This window comes from Sorex araneus, chromosome 1, assembly GCF_027595985.1.
Source record: "Sorex araneus isolate mSorAra2 chromosome 1, mSorAra2.pri, whole genome shotgun sequence".
In the NCBI taxonomy this organism is placed as follows: Eukaryota; Metazoa; Chordata; class Mammalia; order Eulipotyphla; family Soricidae; genus Sorex; species Sorex araneus.
In genome coordinates this window covers 5171225-5192194 of record NC_073302.1, presented here as the reverse complement: position 1 = coordinate 5192194, position 20970 = coordinate 5171225, and the positions used below count along the sequence as shown (strand labels likewise).

At 57.9% G+C, this 20970-nt stretch overlaps 1 protein-coding gene across 2 annotated transcripts in view; it reads left to right on the top strand.

Moving 5' to 3' along the window:
• Positions 1-10555: 10555 nt before the first annotated feature.
• The window catches only part of STXBP1 (syntaxin binding protein 1), a 59320-nt gene continuing 48905 nt past the window's right edge, over positions 10556-20970 (top strand). The window contains exon 1 of one of the 2 annotated variants that reach the window (XM_055126967.1): positions 10556-10752. In XM_055126967.1, the coding sequence (XP_054982942.1) occupies positions 10716-10752 (37 nt within the window). In that variant the 5' untranslated portion in view covers positions 10556-10715. The remainder of the gene's footprint in view (positions 10753-20970) is intronic. The other variant, XM_055127026.1, reaches the window with a different exon arrangement.

Genomic DNA, 20970 nt, shown 5'->3' with positions numbered 1-20970 from the left:
GGCCGCATGCCAGGCAAACGCCCTCCCCGCTGTGCTGCTGCTCCAGTGGGCTGTGGCTCAGTGGCAGGGCTCCTGCGAGCGTGAGGTCGTGAGTTCGCTCCCAGCACGGTGCCACAGCACTGGGTAACCGCCAGCACACACACACGGTGCTCAGGGCTTGGTTCTAACTCCATGCCCAGGGCTCACTCTTAGGGGAGCTGTGGGGCCCCTCAGCGGTGTCAGGGACAGGGTCGGCCGTGTGCAAGGGAAGCGCTTGACTCGCTGTACTGTGTCTCCCACCCCCTGGCGAATTCTGTAAAAAATTAGAAAGTAGAGGGGCCAGAGCGATAGCACAGTGGGGAGGGCGTTTGCCTTGCATGCAGCCGACCCGGATTCGATCCCCGGCATCCCATAGGGTCCCCCAGCACCGCCAGGGGTAATTCTTGAGTGCAGAGCCAGGAGTAACCCCTGAGCATCGCCGGGTGTGACCCAAAAAGAAAAAAAATTTAGAAAGTAGAGACTGGGGAGGGCGCGGGCACGCAGCGGGCAGAGCACATGTGCAGCGTTCACTCCACTCTCAGTCAATCCTCAGGCACGGCTGGGTGTGGCCCCCGTACAAAGAAAACAGAACAGGAAAACAGAAGGTCATTCGAATGGGGCAGAAGGGCAGGAGGAAGGTGGTACATTAAAAGGTTTAGAAGGGGCTGGAGAGATAGTACAGCAGGTCAGGCGCCTGCCTGGATGCAGCTGGTTGGATCCCGGGCACTCCCAGGAGTGGTCTGGGCACCACCAGGTATGGCCAAAAAGCTGAACAAAACCAGCGGCGGGATAGCACAATGGGCAGGGCATGTGCCTTGGTTCCATCCGTGGCATCCCATGTGGTCCCTGGAGCCCAGCAGGGACTCCTGAGTGCAGAGCCAGGAGGAACCCCTGAGCATGTAGGGTGTGGCCAAAAAAAGACCAAAACACACACACAAAAAAATCAGAAACAGGGGCTGGGGCGATAGCATAGTGGGTAGGGTGTTTGCCTTGCACATGGGCAACCCGGGTTCGAATCCCAGCATCCTATATGGTCCCCTGAGCACCACCAGGAGTAATTCCTGAGTGCAAAGCCAGGAGTAACCCCTGTGCATCACCGGGTGTGACCCAAAAAGCAAAAGAAAAAAAATCAAAACAAACCCCAAATTAAATAAATAAAATAAAATGGAAATTTAGGGGCCGGAGCAGGTAAGGTGCTCACGGTGCATGTGGCCGACCGGCTTTGATTCCCGGCACTCCTGTATGGTCCCCTGAGCTTTCCCTGAGCACAGAGTCAGGGGGAACCCTCAACACTGCCATGTGTGGCCCCAAACCGAAAAGCAATTGCACTCAGGTGTGCCTTTGGCCCGGAGAGGCAGCCCCCTGTGAGTGACAGAGGCCTGGCTGGGCGCGCCCGGCGCCAGGACCACCTCCCCCGCGGGCACAGAGGGACCACACCTGCAGGAACCGGGAAAGGAGCGCGGATGTCTCGCACTTGGCCCACCTGGGCTCAATGCCCGGCATCCCATATGGTCCCCTGAGCACCGCGAGGCGTCATTCCTGGGTGCAGAGCCAGGAGCAAGCCCTGGGCACAGCCACTGCTAAGGTGCTCGCCTCGCATGAGACCAACACTCATTTGATCGCTGGCTCTGCGGGTGGCCCCCTAAGCATTGCCAGGGGGTCACCTCTGAGGAAAGAGCCAGGAATAGCCCCTGAGCACTGCCAGGTGAGACCCAACCTCTCCCCCACCAGTAATAAAATAAAGATGGATTAAAATAGGAGCTGGAGCGATAGATAGTACAGTGGGTAGGGTGCTTGCCTCGCATCGGCCGACCTGGGTTCGATCCCCAGCGCCTCGGAGGGTCCCTGAAGCACTGCCAGGAGTAATTCCTGAGTGCAGAGCCAGAAGTAAGCCCTGGATATTGATGGCTATCACTGTATCACTGTCATCCCGTTGTTCGTCGATTTACTCGAGTGGGCACCAGTAACGTCTCTATTACACTCAGCCCTGAGATTTTAGCAGCCTCTCCTTACTTGTCTTTCCCAGTGATTGGAGGCTCTTTCAGGGTCAGGGGAATGAGACCTATTGTTACTGTTTTTGGCATCGAATACGCCACGGGTAGCTTGCCAGGCTCTGCCGTGCAGGCGGGATACTCTCTGTAGCTTGCCGGGCTCTCCGAGAGGTATGTATATATCTGTTACTGTATTTGGGATACGAATACGCCACAGGGAGCTTGCAAGGCTCTCCCATGCGGGCAATAGACTCTTGGTAGCTTGTCAGGTTCTCAAAGAGGGAGAACAAGGCTATTACATGTCCAGGCGCTTGGCCTTATAGTCTCTGGATGTTGGCCGTTGGTGGGATTATACAGCGCCAGGGGCAGTTTGTGAATGTGGCTGCCAAGCTACTGGAAAATGGGGGGTCTGGGTGTGGCCAGACATTGATGGGTGTGGCCCAGAAAATAAAACAAAAAAATTTTGGAGTGTGACTTCTGTCACTGTTAACCCGTTGCTCATTGATTTGCTCGAGCGGGCACCAGTAACGTCTCCACTGTGAGACTTATTGTTACTGTTTCTGGCATATCAAATACGCCACGGGGAGCTTGCCAGACTTGCCATGCGGGCGAGATACTCTTGGTAGCTTGCTGGGCTCTCCAAGAGGGGTGGAGGAATCGAACCCGGTCAGCTGCATGCAAGGCAAATGCCTTACCACTGTGCTATCGCTCCAGCCTGAAACAAACAAACAAAAAAAATAGATTAAAAAAAATACAAAGAGGAAAAAAATACACAAAACCCAGTTCCACCCTAACCCAACTGTACCACCCGAGGGTGGCTGGTGGCCCCGAAGGGGAAGTGTAGGGATGAGGGTGAGATGGACGCGGCAGGCAGCCGGCAGGGAGGGTGATGCCACTTTCTTTTCTTTTCTTTCCTTTTTTTGGTTTTTAAATTTTGGGCCAACTCAGCTGTGCTCAGCTCTTACTCCTAGCTCTGTGCTCAGGGAACCCTCCTGGCGTGCTCAGGGGACCATGTGGGGTACCGGGGATTGAACCCGGATCAGGCGCATGTACCCTCTGTACTCTCTGCAAAGCCCTGCACTTTGGGATTTGTTTTTGGGGGGTCACACCTGGCTCTGCACTCAGGAATCAGTCCTGGTGGTACTTGGGGGGGCACAGGGGAGGTGGGGGATCGAACCCGGGTCGGCCACATGCAAGGCCTTACCCACGGTGTTATCTCTCCAGCCCCTAGCCCCGCAATTTTTTTGGTAACGGGAGCAAGTACAATGGTCAGCAACAGAGTGATGGGTAGAGATGGAGCTTCTGAGATCCATCTTCCAAGTAAGACGGGGCTTTATTTTTCCATACCCCAACCTCTCCCCCGCCCCCCTCCTCCCCCCCACCAACAAATCAAAGGAAGAGCCAGAGGACAAAAGCTAGCAGGAACCCAGAATTCAGGGCCTCTCTTCCTCTCCCCAGACAGGGCGACTGGAGACAGAGGGGGTGTGGGAGCCTTATAAATACGCTCAGCAGCTCTGAGGGCCGCATCTTCGCCCCAGAAGGCGGCAGGCATTTATAGGCCCTGGGTGGGATGGAGCGAGCAGATGGCTCAGGGGGTTGCCATCCATTGAACAAAATCGCTGCTATTTTCGTTTTGTAGATTAAACATCTGCTCAAGCCGCCCCTCCGTGTACACGGGGCGGCACTGGGGTGTGCAGGAGGGGGTGGGGGCGGTTGTCGATCCCTGGGGAAGGGGTTCCAGGCTGCAAGGAAGGGAACTCCAAGCGTCAGAGGAGGGGAACAGGAGTTCCTGCGAAGCGGGGACGGAGGGTGAGAAGCTGAGAGGGCCTCACATCTCGCTGACCCATTTCTCTGCCTGCACCGCCTATTTCCCCCAGGCACCAGCAGGGGTCACTCCTGAGCGCAGAGCCAGGAACAGCTCCGGGACCCCTGGGGGGACTATGCAGGTGAGTTCTGAGCGTGTCCGCAGTCAGACTCAGGACCCAAAGGACAGGCATCCCAGATTCCTCCGGGGGTCTGGGGCAGGAGGCCAGGAGGAGGCTGGCCCCCAAGAGAGGGTGGGGGGATCCCTGCCTCCTGGTCTAGGGCAGAGCCAGAGACCCAAGCACCATCCCAGGACCCAGGGTCCCCCCAGGGGTGCACGTGGAAGGTCACCCCGTCAGAGCAGGCCAAGGCCCGAAGCTGGGGGCCAGGCTCGTCTCTGGGGGCAGCGGGAGGCTGTCAGTCCCCCCTCTGCGGGGGGAGGGGCGGGGCGCTGCTGTCACGGGGGTGCGTGGGGGGAAGTCAGCAGACAGAGGTGCGGGAGGAGGCAGCGGGGCGGCAGACAGCCTGTGTTTAGAGCAGCCTTGGGGGCGGGGGCGGGGGGGCAGCCCTGCTCCCTCAGGAGACTGGCAGGGCCCGGGGCTGCGGGTGGGGTCAGGGTACTGCTAGGTCCGTCTCGGAACTCGGTGCTGGGGGGCTGGAGTCACAGCACAGCAGGTACTGGTTTGCCTTACAACGCAGCTGACCTGGGTTTGATTCCGGCACCCCGTGCGGTGCCCTGAGGCCTGCCATGAGTGACCACCGAGCACAGAGACAGGAGTCAGGCCCGAGCACTGCCGGACGTGGCAGGGCAGCGGGGTGGGGTGGGGGGGAAATGGGCGAAGGAGCGGTTTTCCTCCCAGCTTCCACAACAGGTAGGTGGGGGAGGCTCAGGGACAAGGAAATGACCAGCAGAAGTCAGTCTGAGAGGGACGGGTGCCCACTCACCTCCGTCCCGCCCCTCTCTGCTTCCTCCGCTCTGTCACCCTGGTCCTGCCACCTCCCCAGGGGGACATGGGAGCAGCTGGAGCTCAGACAAGAGACTTGGGGACACCTGGGCTGGAGGAGCCCTGGCCCAGCCACTTCCTGTGAGGCCTGGGCCACTGCCTGTCCTCTTGAGGCCTCTGTTTTCTCATCCGTACAATGGGGGGAGGGAACAGTAAAGGCCAAGTACTATAAGCACCTGCAGGGGGCGGAGGTGACCGTGGGGGCCGGAGCACCTGCCCGAGGTCTGGAGTGCCACCCCCAGCCCTGCCCCTCATGTCATGCCAAGCGCCAGCATAAAGCGTCTGCTTTTGGGGGCTGGAGCGATAGCACAGCGGGTAGGGCGTTTGCCTTGCATGCGGTCAACCCGGGTTCGATTCCCAGCATCCCATATGGTCCCCTGAGCACCACCAGGGGTGATTCCTGAGTGCAGAGCCAGGAGTAACCCCTGAGCATCGCTGGGTGTGACTCAAAAAGCAAATAAAATAAAATAAAATAAAATAAAAAGCGTCTGCTGCTTGGGACCCTGGAGCTACTGCAAAGAACGTCAGCTCTGGCCGGCAGCGCAGCGACACTGCACACAGAGTATGACTCCGGGGTGGCCCAAATACCCCACAGTCCTTAATATTATATATTCAGTAATATTCTATGATTCTTTTCACAGAAGCCAATGAACGACTGTTAAAGGGCCAGAGCCATAGATCCATGCATTGATGCCCGCGGGTCCCCTGAACAGCCTGGCAGAGCAGCAAACAGACCTGTACATCCCCACCCCTGTTTCCTCACCCCACCCTAAGCCCAGTCTAAAGTATTGAGTTCAGGAAAATCCTTGGCCCTGTCAGGTGTTTGAAATCTAAATACTTGGGGCTGGAGTGATGGCACAGCGGGTAGGGCGTTTGCCTTGCACGCGGCCGACCTGGGTTCGATTCCTCCGCCCCTCTCGGAGAGCCTGGCAAGCTACTGAGAGTATCCCGCCCGCACGGCAGAGCCTGGCAAGCTACCCGTGGTGTATCTGATATGCCAAAAACAGTAATAAGTCTCATAATGGAGACGTTACTATTGCCGCTTGAGCAAATCAATGAGCAACGGGGATGACATGACAGTAATATAATATTATTGAATATATATATTTTAGGACTGGAGCGATAGCACAGCGGGCAGGGCATTTGCCTTGCACGCAGCCGACCCGGGTTCGATTCCTCCGTCCTTCTAGGAGAGTCCAGTAAGTTACCGAGAGTATCCCGCCCACAGGGCAGAGCCTGGCAAGCTACCAGTGGCGTATTGGATATGCCGAAAACAGTAACAAGTCTCACAATGGAGACGTTACTGGTGCCTGCTCGAGCAAATCGATGACGGGGTGACAGTGCTACAGAGCTCTCTATATCACCAGCAGTGATCCCTGAGCACAGAGCCGGGAGTCAGCCCTGAGAACTGCTGGGATTGGGCCCCAAAACCAACCAAACAAAAAAGTGGAAACTGAGGCTCAAACCGGTGTTGTCGCTTGGCTCTGGGTCTCTTTGCTAGCTTTGCCCACTCCGGAGCAGCCCGCGTTCTCTCTCTCCTCTTTCTAAGTAAGTTTAAATGAAAACTATGTTTCTTGAGGGCTGGAGCAATAGCACACCGGGTAGGGTGTTTGCCTTGCACGCTACCAACCCAGGTTCGATTCCCAGCATCCCATATGGTCCTCTGAACCCCGCCAGGGGTGATTCCTGAGATGCAGAGCCAGGAGTAAACCCTGAGCATCGCCGGGTGTGACCCAAAATAAGCAAAAAAACCCAACTATGTTTTTTAATTAGGGAAAAAAAAATGTTGCTGAACCCACTCAGGTGAGGACGGAGGCAAATGCAGAGGGGAGGGAGCTGAGCCCAAGCCCCACAGGCCGGGGGCGAGGACCCCAAACCCGGGTGGGCAGTAGGCTCGGGGGGGTTCGGAGGAGGAGCCGGCGCCTGGAGGTGGCGTGTCCCCCGTACCCCCCTGGCGGGCACTCCCGGCCTCCGCTCCGCATCTGCCTTCCCGCCGGGTTGGCAGCTCCCCTGTCACGTGACCCGAGCGTGGCTCTCCCCCCTCCCCCCCACCTCCAGGCGGCAGCCCGAGCCCCGCGCCGCGCCGCAGAGGCTGCAGGCCGCGCGTGCGCACTCGCAGACACACCTGCGCTCCGGGCGGGCGGGCGGGCGGGGCTGCCCACGCGCCGCGCGCATCCTCCCGCGACGCGCCCCCACGGGGCTGGGGTCCCCGTGCCTCTCCTCCGCTCGTGAGTTGGCCACACCACGGTGGCGCTGCCCCCGCACCCCCTGAGATCAGGGCTTTGGCTGAGCCCTGGGACTGGCCTTTCTCCTTGGGCATTCTGAGGTCAGAGTCCCAGCTGGGCTCCCGCGACCTTGGGACGTGACCTCCCCGCCCAGGACAATGTAGCATCCACCTCTGGGCTGGAGTGAAGACCCCTTGTGGGGGGGGGGCCACATCTGACGCTTAGATCCAGCAGCAATGATAAGGAATGCAGTGATAAATACTGAAGAATCGGCTATGCAAGGAAGGTGCCCTTCGGGTGGGGGGCCTTGCAGACTCTCGGACCCGCCATCCCCAACCCCCTCTCCCACAACCTGGAAGCTTTGTCCTCCGTTTGACCCGTGGAGGGGGGGAAATCGAGGCCGGGAGGCGGCGTCCAAGCAGGTGCTGGAGTCCCCATCCAGAGTGATTCCATCCTACCGCTGCCAAGTCGGGGGGTGCGGAGGGCCTCGCTGTCTGCCGCCCCCCTTCTCACCCTCCAACTTAACACCACACCGTGCTGACTCGGAGGGAACATCTCGGGTACACAGACACAGGAAACAGGCTTCTTTTTTCGGCCCCCTGCTGCAGAAACCAGGAACTGTGTTACTGGCCGCCTCTGACCTTTGAGGAGGACCCAGCCTTCTGCTCCCTAGTTGTCCCCTCGGCAGCGTCCCCTGGAGCTCTCCTTCCTGGACAGCTCCCCTGTCCCAAGTCCCTGTCCTCTCTGCTCGCGCTGGGCCGGCCAGCCCGGACACACTCCCGGACCTCTCTTCCACCTCGGCCCGCGCCTGCCGGTGTACACCCAGCCAGAGGGCCTTGCGCCCCTCTCCCAGCTCGGGGACCCGCTGGGCCTTGACCAGAGTGGCAAGCCAGGGGGTGGTGGCTCCCCGGGGCCCGTGTGATGTCCCAGCTGGATGAGGCTCTTGCACGGAGGTTGCTCTCCGTGGCTGGCGCCAGCTGGCTAGGGAGAGAGCAGGTGGCATCCACATATATCCGCGGTCCTCTCCTGTTTGCAGACGGCCCCCTCCTGCTCCGGTGCACCCGGAGCCTGTCAGGGGAGGCAGAGAAGAGACTGAAGAAGGGGCTGATGAATATACAGGGCTGCCATATGGGGGTTCCATGGGGGCAAAGCGGGGTGACAGGAAGAAAGAGGGTCCGATCTGAAACAAATGAGCCAAAGATAGCAAACTCTTTATTTTTTTTAATTTGCCTTTTGCGTCATACCCAGAGATGCACAGGGATTACTCCTGGCGGTGCTTGGGGCAGGGTGGGGGGTGGGGGGAACCATATGGAATACTGGGATTGAACCGGGTTTGGTCTCATGCAAAGAAAATGCCCTCCCTGCTGTACTATCACTCCAGCCCCAAGAATAAACTCTTCAACGGTAAACTCAGCAAGCGGTTCCCAGAAGGGAACAGGAGGGATGGGGGGGGGAAGTGAATAGGAGGGAGGGTTTGGGCAGAGCGGAGGACAAGCACAGATGGAGTGTCCATGCCACACACGGGCACCTAGATAGGGATTGCTTATATGGAATGTTAACATGCAAAGATGTGTCATGTGAACATGAAAGGGGGCTGGAGAGACAGTACAGGGGTTAAAGTGCTTGCCTTGCGAGGACCAGGTTCAGGTCACCAGCACCCCCTGAGGTTCTTCTGAGCACCAACAGGGGTCACTCCTGAGCACTGAGCCAGGAATAGTCCTGGAGCCTGACTGCGGGTGGCCCCAAAGCCCAGAGCCCGTCCAAGGATGGAGCTGAAAGGCTGAGGCCAGGCTACTCCGGCTTGAGGCCCTGAGTTTTATCCCTGCCACCCCTCCTCCTTCCCCAGTGAAGTGACCAAAGCTGCCCCTGGAGTTGGTGTCTGCGCTCCTGAGGCCTAATCCCTGAAGGCAAAGTTTCCTTCCAGACCTGGGAAACCTTTTTAGGAAGGTTCTCTGCTCAGGGCGAAGTAACGGTTCACAGATTGCAGAGCTGGTCCTTTCCTTGGTCATAGCAAAGCACTTTTATGTCCTTGCCTGCGAAATAACTATTTCGTGTGGTTTAGTGTTTTCGTTTTTGGACTCTGGGCTCAGGGATCGCTCTGCGGGGGCTTGGGGGGCCATATGTAGTGCTGGGGGTCAGATGCAGGTCAGCTGTGTGTAAGACACTTGCTGTGCAAGCTCTCCCGCCCTTACATTTCTTAACAATCTGGATGAAAGGACTAGGCTGGCAGAAAGTGTTCCAACGACAGAGTGAGTTTAGCTACTGATTTTACGACTAGCTCTCCCATCTTTTTTTTTTTTTTAACTTTTAATTGGCTCAGCGAATTTCTTTGATTAGGTTTTGTTTGGAGGTCACACCTGGAGGTGTTAGCCAGTTGCTGGGGGAGCAAACTCAGATCTTTTGCTTGTCAAGTACGCATCCCAACCCTTTGAGCTCTCTTTCATCCTCCAACTAATTTTATTAGTCAGAAATGAGGCCTGCCTGTAATTTAAAAGTCTTCCTCCTCGGGTCCGAGCGAAAGTACAGTCAGTGGGTAGGGCACTTGCCTTGTAGGTGGTCCACCCAGGTTTGAGCCTCGGCATCCCATATGGTCCTCCATGCACTCCCAGGAGTAATTCCTGAGTAATTCCAGAGCCAGGAATAACCCCCAGAGCACTGCTGGGTGTGCTCCCCCCCAAAAAAATAGTCTTCCTCATCAAGAAAGGAAGTCCAGCAAGAACTGACCTTGGTAATTATAGGCTCCAGGAAGTCAGCCTTGTATACATAACAGTCTTTGAAATACCCAGAAGAGTGGTTTACATGCAGTACAGGAAGAACAAGTATCTGCTAAGGAAGGATACACAGCCTGCGGGCAGACCTGGTGGGATTCACGCACGCTTCCTTGCTGTGTTCAGGCCTCACCCGTGCGCCACGGGGAGCGCCCCGCTGCTGAGACTCAACCCCAGCCCCGGGGCTCAATACTTCTGAACCTCAAATATTTTTCATCCGAAATGGGAATCAAAAAAAAATGTCCAATTATTCTGGATGACTTAATGAGACAGGCGTGTGCGGTGCATAGTACGGAGCCTGACACGTTAATCGGGGCGTAATGAAAGGTGATTTATGGATAGGCACCGGAGAGACGGAAATAGCGTCCGTACGTTGTGCTTGGGAGTGGGGGGGAATCGAAAGCTCTCGAGACAGAGAGGACCGTCGCGGGGGCTCAGGAAGATGGAGCGTGTCAGTCGACTGCGGTCAGTGATTCAGGTGCGGAGGCGACAGATGGGACTTTGGGACCCCGTAGCCCGGGAGCGCGCGGCGGGCGCGTTGCGGCGCGGCGCGGCGCGGGCGGGGTGAGGGGGGGAGGGCGTGGCTTTGAGCCGCCGGCCGCCCAGCCGCATCCCGGAGGGCGGGGCCTCGCCCCCAGGACGCGCCGCGATTGGCGGCAGCGCGCGGCTGACGCTAACGGCAGGCGCGAGGCCCCGCCCCCGGCCCCGCCCCGCGCGCGCGCCGGCGAGTCGGCAGCCTCGCTCCGGCCCGCGCCGCGCCCCCGCGCCGGGTCCGCGCGTCAGTCGGTGCCGAGCGCGTCTGCGGGGCGGCGGGCAGCAGCCGGCCGAGCGCGCCCACCCGGGGAGGCGGAGGGCTTCGCGGGCGTCGCCGCGGCAGGCTCAGAGCCCGGAGACTCGCGCTGCGCCATGGCCCCCATTGGCCTCAAAGCCGTGGTCGGAGAGAGTAAGTGGAGTCGGGGTCCGCCCCGCAGGCCCCGCGCTGCGGCTGCCCGGGAGGGGCCGGCGCCGAACCTGCCCGCGGCGCGCCCCCGCCCCGCCCGGGCCGCGGCTCCGGGCCCCGAGGGTCCCGTTATCACGGCGCCACCCGCGCGGGGAAGTCCCCCCGGGCCTCGGCGCCCGCTCCCCGTCTCGTCGGCTCGCAGTCCCGCATTCCCCCGGCACCCCACCGTCCCTGCACCCCACCCTCCTGCACCCTCTCTGCACTCCATCCCTCCTGCACCCCACCCTCTCTCCACCCCACCTTCCCTGCACCCCATCCTCGCATCCCTTCCCTCCTCTCCCCACCCCTGTTTTCCCTCCATCTCCACTCCCCTACCCCCGACATCTCCCTTCACCCCGGTTTTCCCCTCTCTCCACCCCTTTGTCGCCCCTTCTGCTCGCCCCCTTCACTCCCTGTCCTCTGGCTCCCCTGCAGCCGCGGTACCCCGACCCCTCTCCTCGCCTCTGCCCTTCGGCACCGCATGCCCCTCCCCAGCACCCCGGTCTGCACCCGCATTTCCTCCCCCCCTCCCGCTCCCCTTCCTTGCCCTCTTTATTCCCTACGGCTCCCCGATTCCGCTCTCTTTCCTTCCCCGACCCTCCCTCTCTCCCACCCCCTCGGTGAATCGTGACGAGCGAAACCGCGGCCGGCACCCCCTCCCCTTCCTGCTTCCTGGGGCGCGCGGAGGGGGGGTGGGCGCCGCGGTTGCGGGGCTGCAGAGACCCACCTAAGGAGGGGCCCTGGGCGCGGGGGGGGCGGCGGGGAGGGGTGAGAGGGGCCCTCGCTGCTCCCCCCGCCCGGGTGCGGGGGCAGGGGGCTCCCAGGGGCCGGTCCCGGCGTCTCGGGGGAGCAGGGCCGGGCCCGCAGCGGCGCGGGGCGGGACGCGCGGCGCTGCAGCCCGCGGCCGGGTGCGCGCGGGGGAGGACGCGCGTCGGCGCGGGGTGGACGCGGCCCGGGGGTCCGCTGCGGCGTCGGGCACCGGACTGCGGCCTCTGCGGGCCCGGGCGCCGCCGGCGCCGTGGGTCTAGCTCGGGGCGGGGGCGGGGGGCCGCGTCCTGCGCTCTCTCCTTTGCACCGAAGGTCCAGTTGGGTTTTTGTCTCGCGCGAGGCGGCTGGGGAGGGAAGGGGACCGAAAATGGTGGAAATCGCTGCCTCCTGCGAGTCCCTTATTATAGCATCGCTCGCGCGCCTCCTCGCCCCCTCGCGCGGGGCTCTCCCTTCCTCCCTCCCTAGCGGACGATGTTTGGGCTGTGCGGGGAAGAGGGGTCCTGTGCCCCTCCCAGCCGTCCTCCCCCGTTCCTGCCCCGGATCGGTAGGAAGCAGCCCACTTGTTGGGCAGCCCTGCCCGACCTGCCGCATATCCCATCCCGAGGAACCGGTGACGGAGCTGGAGCCTGGCTGGCATCGGCCGGTGGCCAGGGGGGGGCCCGGATAAGCACCTGCTCTGCCTGTGTTGTAAAGAGCCCCCCCTCTCTCCACCCCCTCACACACACAGACTCACAGACACACACACACACACACACACACACACGCGCGCGCGCGTGCCAGCGGTGTTCAGGTCTTAACACCTGGCTCTGTGCTCGTGGACCACTCCTGGCCTGGCTCTGGGGACGCGAATGGGGGAGGGGGAGACGGGGATCGAACCCAGGTCAGTTCACATGCAAGGCAAGTGCCTCACTCACTGGCTTTACAATCTCTCCGGCCGCAGGATTCTGGTGTTTTTTTTTTTTTTCCTTTTTGGGTCACACCCAGGGATGCTCAGTGGGTTCCTCCTGGCTCTGCACTCGGGAATTACTCCTGGCGGTGCTCAGGGGACCCTATGGGATGCCGGGGATGGAACCCAGCTCGGCTGTGTGCAAGGCAAATGCCCTCCCCGCTGTGCTATCGCTCTGGCCCCAGGATTCTGATTTTGGAGGAGAATCACCTGCTTCAGGCTGGAAAGACCCAGAGGAACCACAGACGACGCCCTCCCTGACCCCTTGGGAAGGAGCTGGAGGCTGAGACCCGGAGTGCTGCCCCAAGTCAGCTCATTTGGAACCTATTTCTTTAAGTTTTTCGTTACTGTGGGGGAAGGCCCTGCTGGGCAGTGCTCCTGAGGCTGGGCTGGCCAGTCCCTCGGGCTGGGAAGGAACCCCGGGCTTTGCCTGTGTTCTTACCTCATGAGCACCCACCCGCTCCAGGGCATTTTATCCAAACCTCCTGTCCATTTCTTTGCAATTTTAGTAAACAAATAACTGTCTTCATTATTCTGTGTTCCATTTCCTTCTTAAAAGGTTACAGGATGTTGTATATTGCATTTTTTTTTCTCCTATTTCTTTTTGGTTTTGGGACTGTACCAGGCAGTGCTCAGGGCTTACCCCTGGCAGTGCTCAGGGGACTCTGTGGGGTAGCAGGGATTGAACCCAGGCTGGCTTCCTGCAAAACAAATGCCTTACTTTACAGTCTCTTGGCCCCTGGAAGTGTTTTTTTTGTTGTTGTTTGTGGTTTTTTTGTTTGATTTTATTTTTTGAGGTACACCCGTGATGTACAGGGCTTACTCCTGGCTCAGGGATCACTCCTAGAGATGCTCGGGGGACCATATGGGGTGCCAGGGATCATACTTGGGTATGGTCGCATACAAGGAAGTGCCTTACCTGCTGTACTATTGCTCTGGCCCTTTCGTTAAAAAATGGTTTTTATTGAAGTAACATCACATTATAGGGCTAGAGCGATAGCACAGCGGTTGGGCGTTCGCCTTTCACGCGGCCGACCCGAGTTCGATTCCTCTGCCCCTCTCGGAGAGCCCAGCAAGCTACCGAGAGTATCGAGCACAAGCGGCAGAGCCTGGCAAGCTACCCGTGCGTATTGGATATGCCAAAAACAGTAACAACAAGTCTCTCAATGAGAGACGTTACTGGTGCCCGCTCGAACAAACCGATGAGCAACGGATGACAGTGAACATCACATTATAACACCCAGGTTATATTTGAATGCTGCGCTTATAAACAGAAGCCTCGGGTGTTTGTAGTCTTTCTCCAGGATTCTTGTTCCCGCAGGAGGTTCCTTACTCATCCCCCTTGCTTGCCACCCCCCACATCTTTTTTTTAGCAGCAAGCACACAAATTTTAAGAAGCCAATACGTAATCTGGCCAGAGAAATACAGGAAGGCCACGGTGATGAGAATAAGGCTAGACCAATTGAACATGGAATGTACCGGGCAGCCTCCTGTCCCTGTACCCACTGAGTTTCTTGTACATTTTGGGAATTTTTCATTGCCGTCCTCCTTAGTCAATGACACAGGTTAATTTTAGCACCAGATTTTGTATGGGGTTTCTGACTCTGCAGTTTTTCCCCCTCCAAAAATAAAAGCCAAGGCATTCCTTGAACTAGCCAGTGTGCACCAGATGAAATGGCACCTTTGCTGCTAAGTGTCACCTTTCTTTTTTTTTTTTTTGGGTCACACCCAGCAATGCACAGGGGTCACTCCTGGCTCATGCACTCAGGAATCACCCCTGGCGGTGCTCAGGGGACCATATGGGATGCTGGGATTTGAACCCGGGTCGGCTGCGTGCAAGGCAAACGCCCTACCTGCTGTGCTATCACTCCAGCCCCCTAAGTGTCACCTTTCGATGGGTCTTCTCAGCTGCCATCAATTCCTGTCTTCATCGTTTATTTCCCTCATTTTCTTTTTTTTCTTTTTCAGTAGGCCAGATCTGGCGCTACTCAGGGGTTATTCCTTGTTTTTGTGTTTTTGGTGTTTTGTCACCCAGCAGTGCTCGGGTTACTGCTGGCTCGATACTCAGGGATTACTCCTAGTGTGCTGGGAACCGTGTGGGATGCTGGGGATCAAACCAGGATCAGCCGCATGCAAGGCAAGCGCTCTGCCTGCTAGACTATCTCCCCAGTCCCTAATTTAATTAATTTTTTGGGGGGTTGTTTGTTTTCGTTTTGGGACCGCACCTGGCAGTGCTCAGGGGTTACTCGTGGCTCTCCACTCAGAGGCTGGCTGTGCTTGGAGACCATATGGGATGTCGGGAATCGAACCCGGGTCAGCTGGGTGCAAGGCAAACACCCTTCTCTCTGTACTGTTGCTCAAGCCCCCATTTAATTTTCTTTCTAGCACTTAAAATGATTGGAATAATCTGGCTCAGTTTTGGGGGGCTCAGTCCGGGGTGGAGCGGGTCTGGTCATGGTTCCATGGTTTCACCTGCTCCGATGTTGCGTGCGGGAGAGCGGGGCCTTCTCTGCTGTCTTGTTGTTGTTGTTGTTGTTTTGCTTTTTTGGGTCACACCTGACGATGCTCAGGGGTTCCTCCTGGCTCTGCACTCAGGAATTACTCCTGGCGGTGCTCGGGGGACCATATGGGATGCTGGGAACCGAACCCGGGTCGGCTGCATGCAAGGCAAACGCCCTCCTCGCTGTGCTGTCGCTCCAGCCCCTTCTCTGCTGTCCTAACCGCGAGGGAAGGGTCGGGACTCAGTGTGACCAAGTGAACGGTCAGCCCCGCAGAGCGTGGGACGCGCCATCCGTGCAGTGGCATCTGCCTCCGGCCCTGCCTCTCTCCTCGGAGGTGGCGGTGGGGGCCACACTCAGGACTCTGTACTCAGGGGTCACTCCTTGCAGACCTGGGGGGCCCTCGTGGTGCTGGGGATCCAACTGGGTCGGCCACGTGTGGGGCGAGCGGCGCCCCCCTGTCGCTCAGGAGCGCGGGGGCGCTGGGTCATTGGACCGTGCTCTGTTGCGTGTTGTAGCCGTGTTTGTCGGGGCCCACGGGGAGCACCTGGGGGACAGCAGGATGGTGAGATAGGGGGGTGGGGCGGGAGAGAGAGCACAGCAGGGAAGGGCTTGCCTGGCACGCAGCCGACCCAGGTTTGGTCCCGGCACCCCTTAGAGCCCCCAGTCCCCTGTGGGAGTGACCCCTGAGCACTGTTGGGCGTGGCCCCCAAACAACAAGAATAGGGCGATGCTCTCACGCTGTTGGGACAGAGACAGCCCTGGAAGGCTGATCGTCACCCGCCCCCTCCCCGCCCCTCTCCCCGCCCCTCCCCGCCCCTCCAGCCCCTCTCCCCGCCCCTCCCCGCCCCTCTCCCTGCCCCCCTCCCCGCCCCCCTCCCCGTCACTCCCCCGTCACTCCCCCGTCACTCCCCCCCGTCACCCTCCACATATACTTAGGGTGACCTTCGATAATGCACTTGTCTGGGTTGCCCAGCGAGACCGGCAGTGCCGCCGGGGTTGTGAGGCTGGTCTGCGGCGGCCGCTACCGGGCCCGTTCTCACCCCCAGCGCTTAGCGGAGTCCACGTAGGCTCCCGCGTGGCGCCCTGCCAGCACGTGCTCGCTGGCGGCTTCGAGTACCAGAGCCTTTTGGTAGTGGGGGTGCGGCACACCCAGTGGTGCTTGGAGGCAGCGCCTGGCTCAGAGCTTGGGGTTCACTCCCCGCACTGCCCAGGGCTCCACCCAGGGCCTCTACATGCAAAGCACGCACTCCGGCCCAGAGAGCTGCCTCTGTGGCCCATGCCGCTACCTTTTCATCTGTAAAATGGGTCAATGCACCACGTGGAGTTCTGTGGGCAGCGTTTAGCGCAGTTCTGGCAAGTCAGTCAGTATGGTTAGGAAGAGATCCCCATAGTGGCCAGACAGAGGGATGCGACCTCCAGCAGAGACGGAATACTCTGTCCTGTGAAGACAGGTAGACCCACACAGTTCCCGAGAGAAACGCCAATGGCCAGGGAACGGAAGAAGGTTCTGAAGGTCGTCTGACCCTCTTCTGTTGCCATTTCTACCCCCTGTTTGTCCCTTCCTTCCTTCCTTCCTTCCTTCCTTCCTTCCTTCCTTCCTTCCTTCCTTCCTTCCTTCCTTCCTTCCTTCCTTCCTTCTTTCCCTCCCTCCTTCCTTCCCTCCTTCCTTCCTTCCTCTCTCCCTCCCTCCCTTCCTCCCTCCCTCCTTCCTTCCTCCCTCCCTCCCTCCTTTCCTTCCTTCCTTCCTTCCTTCCTTCCTTCCTTCCTTCCTTCCTTCCTTCCTTCCTTCCTTCCCTCCTTCCCTTCCTTCCTTCCTTCCTTCCTTCCTTCCTTCCTTCCTTCCTTCCTTCTTTCCCTCCTTCCCTCCTTCCTTCCCTTCCTTCCTTCCTTCCTTCCTTCCTTCCTTCCTTCCTTCCTTCCTTCCTTCCTTCCTTCCTTCCCTCCTTCCTTCCTTCCTTCCTTCCTTCCTTCCTTCCTTCCTTCCTTCCTTCCTTCCTTCTTTCCCTCCTTCCCTCCTTCCTTCCCTTCCTTCCTTCCTTCCTTCCTTCCTTCCTTCCTTCCTTCCCTCCCTCCCTCCCTCCCTCCTTCCTTCCTTCCTTCCTTCCTTCCTTCCTTCCTTCCCTCCTTCCTTTCCTCCTTCCTTCCCCCTTCCTTCCCTCCTTCTTTCCCTCCTTCCTTCCCTCTTCCTTCCTTCCTTCCTTCCTTCCTTCCTTCCTTCCTTCCTTCCTTCCTTCCTTCCTTCCTTCCTTCCTTCTTTCCTTCCTTCCTTCCTTCCTTCCTTCCTTCCTCCCTTCCTTCCTTCCTTCCTTCGTCCTCCCTCCCCCCTCCCTCCCTTCCTCCCTCCCTCCTTCCTTCCTCCCTCCCTCCCTCCTTTTCTTCCTTCCTTCCTTCCTTCCTTCCTTCCTTCCTTCCTTCCTTCCTTCCTTCCTTCCTTCCTTCCTTCCGTCCTTCCTTCCTTCCTTCCTTCCTCAGACACCACATAAAATGCTGGGGTTGGCCACATGCAAGGCAAGCACCAGTCCACCTCCACCTATTTTTTTCTTTCCGTAAAATACGGGTGTGGTTTTCCCTGCTCTCCTCGGAGACTTAAGAGAAGGGAGAATATCCTTTTGGTGCCCTTCATACCTATTTTATATTTACAAGTCATGTTTCCATTACAAAAATTGTGTCCGCTGAAGTTCTGTCAGTAGCAATTCCTCCTCCCGTTGGGGTGAGGAATCCCGTTCTTCCGGATGGTTCCTGCCGTGTGCCGGATATGCCCCTTCTCCCGTGGGGTCAGGCTCTAGCAGCTGAGCACTTGGACTGGAGTTTTGTTCATTCTACATTGTGTGTGTGTTTGGTTTTGGGCCACTCCCAGTGATGTGCAGGGGTTCCTCCCAGCTCTGCACGCAGGAACGAGATGCCGGGGATCGAACCCAGGTTGGCCTCATGCAAGGCAAGCCCCCTATCCGCTGTACTAACTCTCCCGCCCCCATTCTAGACTTTTTTTTTTTTTTCTTTTTGGGTCACACACCCAGCGATGCTCAGGGGTTACTCCTGGCTTTGCACTCAGGAATTACTCCTGGCAGTGCTTGGGGGACCATATGGGATGCCGGGGATTGAACCCAGGTCGGCCGCGTACAAGGCAAACGCCCTACCCGCTGTGCTATCGCTCTGGCACACTTTTTTTTTTTGAAATTTGAAAAACTTTGGTTAGCATTCAAATAGCTGAAGTGTATTTTGAAATACATTCAATACGTGTGCTGGTCTTTTTTGTTTTTTAAGTTAAGGACAATTCTCACTCAGTAAAACTCACCCTTTTTGGAAGTTTGTTTTGCTTTTTTTGCTTTGGGGCCACACTCGGCAGTGCTCAGGGCTGACTCCGGGCTCTACACTCACTCCTGGCAGTGTTTAGGGGACCACATTGGACGCTGGGAATCAAACCAGGTTGACTGCTTCAAGGCAAGTGCCGTACTTGATATACTATTGCTCTGGCCCCAAAATTCACCCTTAGAAAATTTTTTTTGAGTTTATTGGTTATTTGTTGTTCTAGGGCCACACCTGGCATTTCTCAGGCATTATTCCTGCTGGGGCTTGGGAGACCACATGGGATGCCAAGGATCGAACCTAGGTCTGCCATGTGGAAGGCGAAGGCCCTGGGGCTTGGGGGACCACATGACGTGCCAAGGATTGAACCCGGGTCTGCCAGCTGCAAGGCAAGGGTCTATCTGCTGTGCTGTCTCTTCAGCCCCAGTGCACCCTTTTAAATGCATAGTCTTCAAACGTGATGTTCCGGATAGGAACAGTCTTCATCCGAGTCCAGAGGAGCCGGGATGGAGAGCCAGCACAGGGGAGCCGGGATGGAGAGCCAGCACAGGGGAGCCGGGATGGAGAGCCAGCACAGGGGAGCCGGGATGGAGAGCCAGCACAGGGGAGCCGGGATGGAGAGCCAGCACAGGGGAGCCGGGATGGAGAGCCAGCACAGGGGAGCCGGGATGGAGAGCCGGCACAGGGGAGCTGGGATGGAGAGCCGGCACAGGGGAGCCGGGATGGAGAGCCAGCACAGGGGAGCCGGGATGGAGAGCCAGCACAGAGGAGCCGGGATGGAGAGCTAACACGGGCTGAGACACGTCCCGGGCCCCATCCCTGGCCCCACAGCTGGTCCCCCCAGGTACCACTGCGAATACACCCTGAGCACTGCTGGGTGTCGGCCAGCCACCCCGCACGACACACCTGTCATACAGCCCGTGAATCCCGCTCTAGGTTTGTCCTGGTCCCAGCGACATGTTCACACGAATCCCAAGTATGAATTATAGAAACTGTGTAGACGCATTTGAAAGCGCCAGGAAGTGCGAACAATCCCGCAGCCCTATTGCAGTGTGGGTTAGCAGAGTCCCACAGGCACACGCAAGGGGAGCCCTCACTGGCCCCGTGGCGCCCAGCACTGTGTGCTGACTCTGAAGATGCACATTTCAGAAACAGCAGTCAGGGGCTGACGGCGGGGGCAGGGAGTAGCTACAGAGGGGCTTGGGGGGGCATTTAGGGGTGTGACACTCCTAATGTTGGCAAAATAGGTTTTTGTTTTATTTTTTGTTTTTTGCTTTTTGGATCACATCCCAGGCATGCACATGTGTTACTCCTGGCTCTGCACTCAGGAATTACTCCAGTCGGTGCTCGGGGGACCGTATGGGATCTTGGGGATCGAACCCTGGTCGGCCGTGTGCAAGGCAAATGCCCTCCCCGCTGTGCTATGGCTCCAGCCCTCAAAATAGATTTTTTTGGGAGTGGTCCACACCTAGTGATGCTCGGGGGTTACCAGGAATCACTCCTGGGGGTGCTCGGGGACCATAGGGGATGCCGGGGATGGAACCCGGGTCGGCCAGGTGTAAGGCCAGCGCCTCCCCGCTGTGCTGTCACTCTGGGCCCCCCAACTCAGGCTTGTATCTAGCAGAATATGTTCCGTATCTGCTTTTGGAAGCCACAAACTACTGATGAACTAAACAGAAGAAGGCTTATTAAATCAACACAGAACTATACCATGTTCATTGGCTGGAAGAATTTCTTACATTTGTTCAATTTAATGAAATTCGCGCATTTTGCAGAGCCAGGGATCAAGCCCACGGCCTCACATACGGAATGCAGATGCTCTCCTGCGGAAGGGCAGCCCGGCCTCTTTAATTTTTTTTTTTTTTTTTGCTTTTTGGGTCACACCCAGCGATGCTCAGGGGTCACTCCTGGCTCTGCACTCAGGAATTACCCCTGGCGGTGCTCAGGGGACCCTATGGGATGCTGGGAATCGAACCCGGGTCGGCCGCGTGCAAGGCAAACACCCTACCTGCTGTGCTATCACTCCAGCCCCGTAACTCTGAGTTTTTAAGGAAATGCCAAAGTATCCCAAAGTGCTGCCATGTTTTCCATCTTCACCGCAGTGTGTGAGGGTTCCGAGGTCTATTATTTGTCTCGTTAGTTGAACAGTCATCCTGTTAGGTATGAAGCGATCTCCTTTGTTTTGTGGCTTTTGGTTTTGTTTTTGTCTTTGGGCCACACCTGGCGATGCTCAGGGCTTACTCCTGGCTCTGCACACAGGGATCTCTCCCGGCGGTGCTCGGACGAGACCATACGGGCTGCCTGGGGATCTGCCGTGGGCCGGCTGCATGCAAGGCAAACACCCTCCCCCCCACTATCTCTGAAGTGATATCTTACTGATACCTTACTGTGGTTTGCAGTTGCATTTCCCTGATGGCTAACGATGTTAAACATTGTTCCTTGTACTTCTCGGCGAGTGTGTGTGTATGCATATATATCATAGGTTTTATAATACTATATTATGTAAATATGTAATATTTATATTTATGTGTACTATTACTCCAACCCCTCTGTGTGTGTGTGTGTGTGTGTGTGTGTGTGTGTGTGTTTAGAAATGTTTTTACAGATCCTTGCCTTCGGGGTGGTGGGGATTGGAGCAGTATGGGTGACATTTAGCAGTGC